We start from the raw sequence: 15,228 nt of genomic DNA, 5'->3' as shown, positions 1-15,228 counted from the left end.
TTAAGCTTTACTGTGGAAAACTGCAATCTTTGGGAGGAATTTAGGAGTATGGCAGAATATTAAAGTCCTAACATGCCAGAAAAAAAAAAAAATGCACAGTGGTAAAAAACTTGGGTATGCTCATGAGCAATAACATAGGCGTACGATGTCCACAAGAAAAATGTAAACGGACGGACAGACAGGGGTGATAACAATATAGGTCCACAGGAAAATGTGGGCGTATTAAAAATTAAAAAAGATATTAGTTAAATTTCATTTACATTTTTATCTCCATATTTTATGATTCAAGAATAAAATATTGTCGATGGGGAGTCAAAAGGTGGGGAGTCAAAAGGTCATATCTGGCATATTTTGCGAAATTCAATTTTTTGCTTCTTCAGAATGAGAATTTTCTTGCTCATCTTTTCATCTGGTTGTCGTATTTCTAAGCCAATAAAAAGAGGTTTATAGATACTGTTTCAAAATGTCGTATATGAGGTGTTCCCCAAAAAATTTTTTATTAAGGGCGAAAATGTTGTATTTTCTTGAAAAAATCAACTTTGCTTCTAACCAAAGCATTGCAATCAAACGAAATATAGCTAGTATAGTTTTATGTTTAAATACCTATTATTGAAATTATTGTTGAGCCTCTACTGTGTGAAATCTATGAAACTGATGCAGGTAATGGTGAATTCCCCCCCCCCCCCCCAGATACGTCTTTGCTGTATAAAATTGCAAATAACTAGCTTTTACTCCTTATTTCTGTACCAAATGTTGATCATTATATGTGCGAATAGTTACATACTGTTTAAATGGCTACACATACATTTTGTACATAAATATTTGAGAAAAGCTTTAGAAATACGACATTTTACATACACCATTCTGACGTGATGGTTTTATAAGACATTTTGATTCCTAACCTCTGTGCTATTTTTGGCTCTCATGGACAATTTCGCAAAACCCAGATAGGACATTTTGACACCTACCCACGATATACATTATTGACTACAATTTACGATGAAATGTATATAGAAGCACATTATGTCATGAATTACAACAATTATAGATATTCTAAGCAATTCTAAATCTTCCAAGTATGTATACAATAAAACAAATTTACAAGTAATTACAAAATAAACATATATTATAGAACATTACGTTCTTAAGGTGCTAAACCTCTTTGATTCTGGTCAAAATAAAGTATTGATTTGGGCTAATCTGGTGTCTTATTTTGTTAGTGGTTGGGCTAGCTGTATACGATTAGATGTTTGTTTTGAAAGGTTAGCATGTTTACTAAATTTGGTTACATTTTTCACTTACTGTGTCCACAGTGAAACACAAAATCGATTATATTAAAATATGTAAAATTTTTAACAAAGATAGATTGTCATCCCACAAAATAAATCGTCACTGATACTAAAAAATAAAATTAACATTTTTATTTTTGACCCAAATAAAAGAGGTCTAGTCATCTGAACATAGCAATTTTAAAGAATTTGACTAGTCATAACCAACATTTAAAACAGTACGAAATAAATTATTGAGTGCATGTACATGCAGCATAATAATTTAAATGAAAAAGAGTGAGTTTAATTACAATATTTCTTCTTAGTATATGTATTTATGGAATGGTGTGGTCTATAGCTATACAGTATGACTATAGATAAATATAATATATATTTACAATGAATTAGTATAATAAGACATAAATATAACAAGATTCATAATATGTACTGAAGATATAGGGTTATAATGTGTAGATAATGCACGGTTTCCAAAATAAACCTAGTAAATGTTCATCTTAATAACTTTAATATAAATAAAGTACTGTATGTACGATGTTATAACTGCCTAAGTAACAGTAATATTAGCATGGTACATGTATGTGTAAACCTTAAACGATATTTTCCACTTGAAGTATATAGCATATTCAACAACTTAGAAATATCATTGTTCAATAATTGCAACAGCTGATTTTAATTGGCACTAATGCAGAGACTTGGGAGTGAACGAAAAAAGATAGGGGGTACTTAAACTTAATATAATACAGTTGTTAAGTTGACAATGGTATAGAACATTTGTTCAGTGTCTGCCAGTTCTAGCTGGGTATTTTGTTGCTTGTCCCTTCACTGCTGTTGATAATTCACTTAAAAAGCTGCAAAATAAATATGATGTATGTGGTCTAAGGGGAAATAATATGGCTTGGACGACATTTTGACAGAGTTAATTCCGTTTAACTAAGACAAAGGAACAAATAACTTGGGGGGGGGGGGGCCTAATTTTTAGCTTTATTAAAATATAATCAGGAGATAAACACCTCCTGTTTAGAATTGTCCATGTTATTGTCCATTTGATACCGCTTAAATATAATTATGTATCATCAACCCCAAACAGTAAAATTATATTTTGATCAATTTTATTTAGGTATCAATAAATATTTTTATCTGTACAGTACAGAATTGTACTGAAGCTTTAGATTTACATATACATTTCAAAAGTTTTTAAATTCAGTCAGCTTTCAAATATCACTTACCTTTCAAAATTATGAATTGTTGTTCCTCCAAGTATTATTTTAACACCGTGAGTAGTACGATTAAGAGTATGCACCAACTTCGACTCTGCGTAGGTACAACCACCAATTATAAACACTATTACATCTTGTGGTCTGCAATAAAACATCACACTTACATGAAAGCTCAATCAGTAAGTTTAACTCAAATGATGATAGAACTCAAGGAATAAAAAACAATTTAAAAGTTTTGATATTAACCATAGCCTACTCTTTTAATACCTCTATAAATTTCATCACCCATGATAGTGTATTTGGGTATGAATGAGAATTATAGTATCAACCACCAAGATAGGTTACCAGGAAGTGAAACATGTGTCCACAGCAACTAAGTCGTTTGAGCAGTCCATAATGGTTGTCAAAATTTTTATGAATCTTGAGGAAAATAAAAATAAAAATATTTGCACTGTAAAATATCAATGGTGCACTGACAAGAAATTGCAACATAACCAAAGGCAATAACTATGGAAATAATTATAGGAAATTCTTGTTATTAAGCACCATCACAATAATGAATGCCTGATTAAACAAGTGTACTGTATGCATATAATATACCTGTCTTTAAGTTGATTTGCACCCATGTATGGGTAACTGGCTTCTTTTAACTTTCCTTTGATCAGCTGATCTAATGTAGATGCTAACAATGGTTGATGCTGTGTATAAACATTTTCTACACCCTAAATTAAATATCATATACATAACCATTAATCATTGACGCTTAAAGGTGCAATATTCCAGACTAAAAGGTGAATATATAGACCTTCAGACTATAAACAATTAATCATATTGTAGTCTTACCAGTCTAAAAGTTAAAAATATATATGACTCTTAAAAGTTATGGTTGTCAAAAGTTCACATTACTATTTATTTCACACTACTATTATGTTGTTTTAGACAGTACTGACAGAAAACTCACTTCTATCTAAGAACATAGAACTCATATATATATCTAACCTAGGATTTTGTGTTTTGTATAAATTATTCTCTAAGGAGATTTTTTCAAGTCTTATTTTTGTTAAACTGAAATGAGGAAATGATCCTTTCTTTTGCATTAGGGCTTTAACATTACATGGGTCATAACACAAGATGACACTATTATTTAATAAAAGATGAGAAGGATAATAGTGGAATTTGAACCTCCATCAGATACATTAGGGAGTGTTCGACATATCATATGGCCATTGTACGATTTGACCAAGACTGGGTCATGACGAAAACATACAATTTCACTTTACTTGAAATGTATGGTATATCATGAAAATACATATACGGTATATATTATAACTGCATTGTAATTTGAAATTATATTGCAAAAGGTTCCATGCATAGGTCTGGATAGAATTTTTTGTCTGAGAATATCTGTTGCATTTCATTCAGTATATTTCTGTTCTTAATGGTATTTTTTTATAACCAAAGAAGACTTTTGTAAGAAATTGTGATTATTTTTTTACCTTAAGATTTTGTAGAATACGTCTGGTAATATTAACAGGATCTCCACTACGGAACAGATCACTTCCTCTAGCTTTCCTACCTCCATATTCTAAAACAGCATGTACCATCTGCAATATCAAATTTATCATAAATCGGTTTGACATGAGTTTTAATTTGATTCAGACATTGATTTAAATAAAACCATGTTTCATGCATAGAAAGCGACAACATGACAAACACAAAATTTGTAAAAAGGCAACTACCATAAGCTAAATTTCTTGGTTTACGCTAAACTGCCTTACTAAACACAGTAGCACTTGCCAAAAAATTATGGAACATTCTTAAAATAGAAGATGCAAATCTCTTATACAGTGATTCTCAACCAGTGAGCCATGGCACACCTGTGTGCCACGAGACCTTACTAAGTGTGCCGCAAAATTTTGAACGGCACACTAAGAAAATGTGATAAAAAGCACCTGATCCAAATTGAGTATCCACTGATTAGTTCATAGCTGTGTTTTTCTTCATTTAGTTTGAGTCATTCTAAGTGTCTATGACTAGTCTCTGTCTACGGTTGTATTCCGTCTGACTTACCATGTTTTTATTTTGCATAATTCAAATAGTTTTCATATATATTTGGCCAACTGTGCCACTAATATTTCATGTGTTCCAAGGTGTGCTCTAATATGTAGATATAGAATACTGGTTTATAAGAAGAGATTCATTATTTTACATCAATAATTATTTTGATCAACATCTAGCTATTAAAAGTTGTGTGTTTTAACCAAATAATTTTAAATGTTAATAAAAATTGTGGTCCTGCCTATATTAATATCAGATGACTGTATCCTTTAATCTATAACTTTACAATTAACTTGGTTTTATCGTGGCTCACATCAGTCAACAAGGCTGATAAAATGGAGAAAGGTCCTGAACACTAAATAAAATTGAAAAATGTTGTTTTGATTTTTAAAAACAAAATATGACACGTTACTTACAGCTCTTTTGTCTTCTGATATTCCTTTTCGTTTTAACAAATCAATTAAACCAACCATATCATTATTAGTATGAGCCTCGTATCTTAGAGCATATAACATAACCAAACGTAATAAATCCATTGGTCGTACTTTATCATTGTCCATTAATACTTTAATTTGCTGAAAGAAGAAAACACACATGCCTTACTTGTGTAATACAGTGCTCACTCTGGGTTCCATTTATTTATTTTTTGTGCCAGTGAGTAAAGGTGCTGGTTCACTAACCAGGAGGTCAGGAGTTTGATCCCAGTGTTGACCGAGAATGTTCCCCGGAGTTTTACGACATGGTTTCCCCTTACCAGTGGTGCAGGATGGAGAGCCTGAAAAGGGCAGCATCTAAGGGACGTAAAACCGGGGTTCCTTGGTATTTTCCAGCATGATTTTAATACGTTTCTACATAGATTGGTGGACAATATCTTGACACAACTGGAACAGTTGGTTTTATGAAGTTACGGTCAGATATATGCCAATATCGAAAGGAACTAAGATCTTTCGGATATAAACCTATATTTCAAGTTTGGACAAAATCTGATAAAAATTGTAACCTGTAGAGTGTCCACAAACAAAATGTAAACGGGTATTCTATTTATTATTGTCAAAATTGATCCCATCAAAGTTACCTGTTTCTATTTATTGGAGGTTTCTCAAATAAAAGGGGGTCGTAAAAAAATTGTCTATGGATAACACAAATAAAAGCTGTGTGCGTTAGTCCTAAATTCACTGCCTAGTAGCTATAACACAACAAACCTGTAATTGGTTAGAGTGATCTGATTGACAGGCTATTTCTTGTTCTGTTTCCGACACATTTAATAGATTATATAACCCAACAAGACGAGATAACTCTGATACTACTGTTACATGTTTAGACACAGTTCCTGACATCTTTCGGAACTGTGGATAATTCTCTATAAAATTCTGTAAAAATAATATAATTTGAGTCAGTATATATTAGATATTAATAGCAATGGATGTTGTGCTAATATGGATTTAAAGATATATTTCTCTGATATTTGTGAGCCGAAATACATAACCATTGATTGGAAACTATATTCAAACTACACAGAAAAATATATTTCTTGCCAAGAACATGATGTCCTGCAAACTATAAATAGAAAATCTATTCAGTTAACTAATAATACCATCATTACGAGTACAACAAATTTATTTAGTAAGGAAATGTACACATATTATGAGTATTTTCATTGTATTGTAAAGCTGGAATTTGGCAATGCCTCTCTAGGATTTCAACATAAATGATATACAAAAAGTAAAATGTTAAATTCCTTGTCTTTACAAGTTTTTATTCATCAACTGATAAGATTTACCTTCATATCCTGAATAGATTCAACTTTTGTATGATTTTTTGATTGCTTCTGAAATTCATCCATCAAATTTTTTATATTTGTTCCAATTTCTCCAAAGCTTTGGTACATATTCTGAATAAAAAACCAAAAAAAAACATTACAATGGATCAATAAAGCTAACTATATTCTGGTAGATAACTTACAGCAAAACAACAATATACAATATTTCCAGTCATACAACAGGTTGTTTTAAACTTTGACCTATGATGTTCCACAAGGAACGTACATCACTTCATCTCATATAGAATCTTAAAGGAGAACTCAGGGCGTTTGTTTATACTTTATTCATTATCTAATACTAAAATAGATTCAAAAATGTACAACCCAGAATACAGTTTATTTCAACTTACATTATCAGAGTACCAGAAATTGTCAGTGACTATTTATAAACAAAACCCTGGGCTATGCTATAATAACTAATCTCTGCACTCTGTAAACATGTAGCTGTGTGAATACAAGAATGTCACTGAATCAAATAGAATGTGCTGCCCTTTGTTTAGAAATACTGACTGAAAGTTTCCCTTATCTATCACCCAGTGGATAATAAATAAAATCTATGTAACCGCTAGAGGTCATATGGTCATAAAGAGCATCCATTTAATTCAGTTGATTCTTTTTTTTTTCAAAATTTACCTCAGAATAAAATTCATCTGTTTCTGCAGACAGTAAAACCTCTTTCAAATCTTTTGAAATACCGGGAACCTTTGATAAATTTATTTTAGAGTTTTCTATTCCTAATACTTCATGCACCATAGCTTCATACGTCCACTGAAACATAATACGTGAAAGTTAAACTTTACATTATATGAAACCCGTGGCTGCCAGGCAGGATACGCCCACATTTTGCAAGAGATGGATAGAGAACAAGCTAAAAACAAAAAGAATTTTTTGTACAATCAGGGGCCATAATCCACAAAGTTATGGTCTTAAATGCGCAAATATCAAAAGGGACTGAGATTTTTGGAATATAAAGACATGTTTTAAGTATCATCAAAATTGGATAAAATTGTGACCTCTAGAGGGTCCATAACCTTTATATTACATACTTATACACAATTTGCGTAAAAAGAGCGTCCATTTAATTTGTCGGGCAGTTTCATTTCGATTTTCCCGAAATTACTATTCAACCTTCATTATGGTGGAATGGTGATATATCTTATAGGTTTTGAAAATCGGAAAAAGAATTGTGACCACTAGGGAATCCACACGCTAAAAATGTGATTTTTCGACCAATCAGGGGCCATAATCCAGAAAGTTACAGTCGGATATGTGTGATTATCAACAGGAACCAAGATCTTTATGATAAGAGCATATATTTAAAGTTTTATCCAAATCGGATAAAAACTGTGGCCTCTAGAGGGTCCACAACATTGATATACCATATCACGAAAATCGAACTCAACCATCATTAGTGTATAACTGTGATATATTCACACATTCATTTTTTTTTAAATCGGATAAAAATTGTGTTGTCTATAGGGACCACAAGCTCAAAATGTGATTTTCCGTACAATCACGAGCCATAATTCAGGAAGTTACGATCCGATATTCGCGAATATCGAAAGGAACCAAGATCTTTGGGGAATAAACATGCATTTCAAGTTTCATCAAAATCAAATCAAAATTGTGACCTCTAGAAGGTCCACAACCTTGATATACCAGATGTTAACACTATTTGCGTACAAGGGGCGGCCATTTTGTCGCACATTTTTGGTCCAATTTTCATGAAATTCGAACTTAACCATCAGATCAGGATATGCGCAAATATCGAAAGGAACCAAAATCTTTGGGATATAAATATGCATTCCATGTTTCATCAAAATCGGATGAAAATTCTGACCTCTAGAGGGTCCATAACCTTGATATACCATATTTTACACTAATTGGGTACAAGGGGCGGCGGCCACTTTATCCGGCAGTTTTGGTACAATTTTCACAAAATTCGAACTCAACCATCATTAGGGTGTAACGGTGATATACATTGTACTAAAACGTTTTTTTAAATCGGATAAAAATTGTGACCTCTAGAGTGACCACAAGCTAAAAATGTAATTTTTCGTGCAATCAGGGGCCATAATTCAGGAAGTTACGATCTGATATGCGCAAATATCGAAAGGAAACAAGATATTTGGGTTATAAACATGCATATCAAGTTTCATCAAAATCGGATCAAAATTGTGACCTCTAGAGTGTCCACAGGCTAAAAACTTGATTTTTCGTACCATCAGGGGCCATAATCCATGAAGTTATGGTCCGATGATGCGAATATCGAAAGGAACCGAGATCTTTCGGAGATAGACCTATATTTCAAGTTTCGTCAAAATCAGATAAAAATTGTGACCTCTAGAGTGTCCACAAACAATTTGTGGATGGACAGACTCCCGGACGGACAGAGGCAACGACAATATACGTCAACATGAAAATGTGGGCGTATAAAAACTGAGTCAAATTGGGTACTGAGTCAAACTGTTCATCCAGGTAATCTTATGTTTACTGTGTTTGACAGATCGTCTCCTAAAAAACAACATGGCTGCCATTGTTAATAAAATAAATTTTTTGTAAGTTGTGATGTTTTTCAATATAAAACCATAATATTACTGAATTAAAATTAAAGTCATTTGTAAAATCTATTTGATGGTTTAATGCCTTTTTCTATATCATTATATGTAATTCAGTATATTGAGATTTCTACATTAGTCGAATTATCCAACACTACAGGGAGGAAAGGAAATCAGGTTTGTTTGAAACACTTGTGTATAATAGTTTTATAGGAAGAAGAAGAACATTACAAGTCAACATGTTACCTGGTTAAGTAAAGGTGTAACAGCATCATCTCTTCTATCTAATATCAATAATACAGGTGCTACATCAGTACGACGAAACTCAAATAATGCAGCATTATTCGTTATTATACGCTATTAAAAAAGTAATCAAAATAATTTCATTTAAGAACATTTTGTTAACTATATCAATTGCAATCATTTTAATGAATATTACTTCTGTTATAAAATCTAATCAACACCAGCAAAAACTGGCTTTAAAGTTTGCTGTATATAATTTGTTCTATAAATATAAATTACCTTAACATTATCAGCTAATTCTCTAGCCATTTCTGAAGAATTCTGATATCTGATCATGGGACATTTTTTTACTGAGAGTAAAAGAGCTGTTAAACCTTGTGCAGTTCTGGATAACATTGGTTGAGCCCATCTTAATGACTGAAATTAAGAAAACAGAGAGTAATAGAGAGAGAGAGAGAGACTAGGTCATTTCGGGACTAACATATGGTTCAATTTTATTTTAGCAGTTGGAGGAAACGGGGAGACCCGGAGAAAACCCATTCATGAGGTTGGACAGGCAACCCTACACTTGTCACGTACAAACGGGGAATTGAAACCATGCCACTTTATTCAATGACAGACCTTCTGACCAAAGCACACGTGTTAATCATTCGGTCACCCAAACCCCCACAGCAATACATTCTAAAGGGAAATCAAAGTTATCCCAATATATTCCTTAAAATCCTGTGTGTAACAATCAAAAGATGGTTAGCTGCATCTTGTCTTTCAGTTGTTAATTACATAACAATAAAGTTTGACTGTTTGAGGCTATCAATATAAAAGAAAATAAACAACCATAATGTCCCTTTCATAACTAACAATGAAAGTGAAATAATATACCAGTACCTGACAACAGTTGCTGATATTTAAAGAGAAGAGATGAGGATTAACTGCTATATAATCTCCATAGAATTCCTGAAAAAAAATTATTTATTCCATTTACTTCATCTGAATCAGTACTGGTATTTCTTACAAAATTGTAGAGTAATAATTAGATCCTGCAATAACTAAATATGAGAGAATACGGTTTATCACCTATGTCATTTTGTGACTAACGTATGTTATTTCTTTATTTTAAAAAGTCACAGTTGTTTTTAACAGTAGGTGGAAAATGGAATGAACCAGCCTGGACAATCACTCCAACCCCCAATTAGAGAAAGTTATAGGTACCTGTACTTCTCTTACTACTTCTTGATCGTCTGCTTCTGCTAAAATCTTCACATCTTGTTTACTGATGACATTACTAAAATCTGAATTCAAAGAAGTTGGAGTTGACATTCTTTGAATCAACATAAGTAAAAATCTAAATGAAATTGAGATAAATAAGGATTAGGCCATGAAAAACAAATATTCTTGTTCTCAGATACCCAGTACTCCTGCATCACTGAAAAAGAGCAGCACAACCTGTTTTTATTTCAAAAACAGTCTCATTAGTTGCTGCACCGTGACGTTCATATTTCCTCAGGTTAAAGGAAGTAAGACTATAAGTCACGTAGGCTCCATTATCACGTATGTAGCACTGATAAATGTTACTGACAATCATAAATGATAATATAAGAGATAAGGTGGCTATGTAGACCTGGTTATCCCGAGTGTCAGTGACTAGTTTCGTTCGTATTGAACTCTTCAGACTGATTGGAGTCAATCTGATTAAAACACAGATCCTATTTCGTTTCATTTTTATAGTTCAAAATTTCGTTTTACTTGTCTTTACTACACTAAGCTCTGGAAAAGTTGTTATCATTGACGTGTTCTGAATAGTGTGAGGTATAAGCCAATGAAACGGTCTGTTACGGTGAGCTTTAGGTGTGTTTTGCTAGGAACTGTGAGTAATCCACTAGTAACACTAATGCTGATTGGTTAATCAAATGTCTTAAGTCATAGGCTCACTTGCCGCTCGTATGACCTCTGACGTGACCTATCGCAACAACCGGTCAGATCTTCATGCAGTGGAGGCCATCGAAAGTATAAAAAACGAAAAGAAATATAGATCTGTATTTTAATCAGATTGGATTGGACTCACGTGGCGGGCTTTTTTATTTATACTATTCCGAAACCCTGGTCGGGGTTCCATGGTTACTAATTGGCGGGATTACCGGGGTTGGTCCCTTGACAGGGTTTGCGAATGTGTTACCGGGGTCGGTAGCTCGCTTACCCGGGTTGTACAGAGGTTTGACAACTTGGCGGGGTTCCGAATTTGTTACTGGGGTCACTAGCCCATTTACCTGGGTTGTACAGTGTTGTACTAATCGTTTAGATTGAAGTGCTAGTATCCAAAATTTTGCTAACTAGCATGCCTTTAGTTGGTTTGTAACATTGTTACAAAAATGTACTTGTCATAGTATATGGACAAGTGTGTTGATGTAACACCCGTGAGAGGGGTATAAGGCTAAATATAAATCCAAAGTTGGAACACTCAGGGGTAGAGCAGTGTAAAACAAAAATAAAAATGTTTGGAGTGCCTAAGTTTAGATTTGTCGTTGATTCCATAAAGTAGTTAGGTTTTAGAATGTTAAATACTGTGTAATTCAACATGGTGCCCGAGGGGTTTAATATGATATAGGTATAAATAAACCATTTGGTACTATTTCGTACCTTTATCATATTAAACCCCTCGGGCGCCATGTTGAATTACACAGTATTTAACGTTCTAAAACCCAATTACATTATGGAATCAATGACAAATCTAAACTTGCGCACTCCAACCATTTTTATTTTTGTTTTACAAATCATAAATGATATATAAGCCTGGCCACACTATGCGACAACTTAATCGCCGAGTTTGGCGACAAATATCGACTCAATGCAAGTGGAGTGAGCACACTACACTACGACTTTGGCGAGCACGAAAAAAAAACTGTCACGTGACACCTCTTAATGCATTTTAGTCGTCATCGCGTTGAATACTTTAATTTATATTGTTTTGTACATGATGACCAGACGGCGGCTTAGCCATCTTAGTACAACGCCGGTAGAGCGCAGTGCGTTTGTAGTATTCTAAGTAACAAGCTCAAATTGGGCGACTCTTGTATGTATAGAAAACAGGCTACGTGAGGATGAGTTCAGAAATATTCCAGAGTATCCTAAATATAATTAGCCCTCTCATTACCAAACAAATGAAATGAAATGGGGTTTAACGTCCTACTGTTCTGCTCCGAACTGGGCTAATGAAAACGGCATACGCCATACAGTGGGCTATGAGGGAAAATTTGCCCGGACAGCGGCACTACGGCCTACTCTTATATCGAATTCCAACTGTCAAGGGATCTTTTACGTGCACGCCAATGTGTACACGGGACCTCGGTTTTTCGTCCCATCTGAACGACTAGACAGCTGTCCTTGTCAGGCCTTCCGTCCTGCATCACTGACAAGGGGGAACCATACCGGAAAATCTGGATGAACTTTCTCGGCCAATGCAGGGATCGAACACCCGACCTCCAGGCTAGCGAGCCAGCATCTTACCCACTTAGCCATGTGATCCCCTCATTACCAAACAAACAACCAAGATGTGACAACCAATAAGCCCAAGAGGGCGATTGACTGTCACTCTCTGTTTTCTCACTACAGACAGGTACTGGAAGAAAAAAACGCCCATTCTAATTACCATCTATGAATCCTAGGACTATATTATTATTGAGTATATTGCAATATAGACGGAACAGTCCACTCGGCCTACCATATGTATTCGACAGTTCACACATTTAATAAGTGCCAGAATTGCAAACTTAAATTCAATTAATCAATTAGGCCTAAATTAGATTACTCGAGCCACTTATATATGCAACAGAGAAGAATAACCAAAAATGACTGGTTTAATAGGTGAATTTATTTCCTTCCTTGTCGCTTAACTTGTCTCAGAGGTGAGCATAATTATTACACGATTTGTCGCCAATAAAGCGACGACTTGGGCGATCATATCAAACATGTTGCGATGGTTGTCGAGGACGAAAAATCGCTAGCGACCGAGTGCGCACACTAGGCGATTTTTTTGATTTTTCATCGTTGCCGACCGAAATCGTCTATGTCGTTGCATAGTGTGCATCTGGCTTAAATACGGTAATAATATATTCCTATAAACAACATGAAGAGATAAATGCAGTGCCTTGAACTGTGATGTTTCCCACAAAAATAAAAAACTTCCCTCCCGCATTTGAGAAACAAATACAAATAAACACCAATTTCCTTAGATCAGCATTATACAAGCGAATTAATGATAAAATTGTTATCTACATGCCATGTTTATATGCATTTCTCAAATAAATTAGAAATAATACAGTGTGGCCATACAACCCAATTTTATACTGTTACTGTAAGGTAAATTGTAATAAGGCTGTCCTATTAGCACCGATACAGTAGGTTATAGAGACCAGGATAATCAATAGATCATTGTAGTCTGTTCAATGTTTTGGGGATAGTGTCGATACCTCCCTTATCTAGCTGAGCAATGGTAGTAACAGTTTACATACAGTTTCACTTACAAATGTAGTAGAGTCCATACTTCGGAGCTTTTAACTCACTAGCAAGAAGGGCAACATTTTCTTTTGTAGGTCTTAAAAAAGTTATGCATTTCAAGTGTTTCATAGATTCTCGACTTGCTCCTGAATCAATCTTTTCAAATAAGTAGACTTCTTTCTGTAAGATTTCTGACTTGGCATACACCATACTTACAAATACAGTCTGTAAAAGAGATTTAAAATAAACAAACAACAGTTGTTTCACAGCCTGAAAAAAAAACCAGCATATATTTTAAAGATTAGGAATGGACTTCGTATGTTTTGAAAAAACAATAACCATTATAAACAGCAATTTATTTTTTTTATTATCTGAAACGAAATCTTGGATGTTGACCTAATTTGATTGGATCCATTATGAATATTATAGCCTAAAAATGATTATGCATTATCCATTGTCTTCAATTCAAGAAATCTATTCACAAATCATTTTACATGATTTTACTGCTGCATGCCCTCAAACACTTGAAAAAAAGGGAACCTTTGTCCCATCTGCCACACTGATATTCACCCAGAACAACCCCTACCGGTACCCAAAGTAAAACTGTAGCCTACGGTGTTTAAAACATATCTTAAAGCGCTAAGTCTCTAACTCAGTATCATCTAAAGTCTTCGACATTAAAAACATGAATTATTTGTCAATTTAAATCAACATTGATGTTGTGATCTTACCGGGAAAAGATGAGCTTCTGATATCCAATATTTAAGACAAAATAAACATATTACCATTGGTACACGAATCGTGTACCATAATGCGTTTCAGCGCCATTTGTAACAACGGACTCGAAGAACAAGGCTAGACAAGTCATGTCAAATGGTGATGCCCTATTCGTATCTGGAGAACATGCATAATAAATACTATCGGTGTAGACTGGAATAACCAGATGCTAGAGATTGCCATTCGATTGATATTTCTGGCGTATTTCGCCGAACACAACTGATTAGAAATTACAATAAAAACAGAAACGGTTGAATCTAAACCAGTCTATGTACATTCATATTACATTACTATATGCGTTGTGATCCATTTGTGTCAATTTCTAGGTCCCAAATATTAGCGATTTAGCTCCTTTAATCTTACCGTATCTGCATCCATTAGTAAGACTTTCATTCCTGGACCACTTTCCTCTATCATTTTACTCACATATTGTTTCACGGCTAATATAACATTCATTTTGATTCTTATCGGTATCTAGTGAAAAGCAAAAAAAAAGAAATCTCAGATTACAAATACTTCTTCTTCTCTTAAAATCATACAAAGCGAATTCTCTACTTTCGTGAAATTATACTCTCCGGAAATTAGTCCAATACTATTTTTAGTATCATGGGAAAACCCCCTTTACCGTTCAAAATTTCGAAGAGATCCACTCTTCTTTGACTAGTAAAGAATATCTATGATTGCAAAAAGTTTGGTTCATTTTTTACATTTTTGCATCACATAAATTCAATATTTACCACATTAAATCAATTATTCGTGAGATTTCAAAATTGTAC

General features: G+C 33.9%; 1 protein-coding gene across 1 annotated transcript; it reads right to left on the bottom strand.

Moving 5' to 3' along the window:
- Positions 1-247: 247 nt before the first annotated feature.
- On the bottom strand, positions 248-15,046 carry LOC126818226 (vacuolar protein sorting-associated protein 45). Its single transcript, XM_050545515.2, has 14 exons — positions 14,816-15,046; positions 13,702-13,900; positions 10,394-10,473; positions 10,070-10,138; positions 9,464-9,601; positions 9,188-9,298; positions 7,017-7,151; positions 6,345-6,455; positions 5,767-5,934; positions 4,981-5,139; positions 4,003-4,110; positions 3,107-3,228; positions 2,516-2,647; positions 248-2,137 (listed from the first exon to the last, which is right to left on the bottom strand). Exons 1-14 carry the CDS (start codon positions 14,906-14,908, stop codon positions 2,065-2,067), a joined length of 1,698 nt encoding a protein of 565 aa, XP_050401472.1. The 5' UTR covers positions 14,909-15,046; the 3' UTR covers positions 248-2,064.
- Positions 15,047-15,228: the final 182 nt, after the last annotated feature.

This window comes from Patella vulgata, chromosome 4 (assembly GCF_932274485.2).
Source record: "Patella vulgata chromosome 4, xgPatVulg1.2, whole genome shotgun sequence".
Classification (NCBI taxonomy): domain Eukaryota; kingdom Metazoa; phylum Mollusca; class Gastropoda; family Patellidae; genus Patella; species Patella vulgata.
This window is presented reverse-complemented; position numbering and strand designations above follow the sequence as displayed.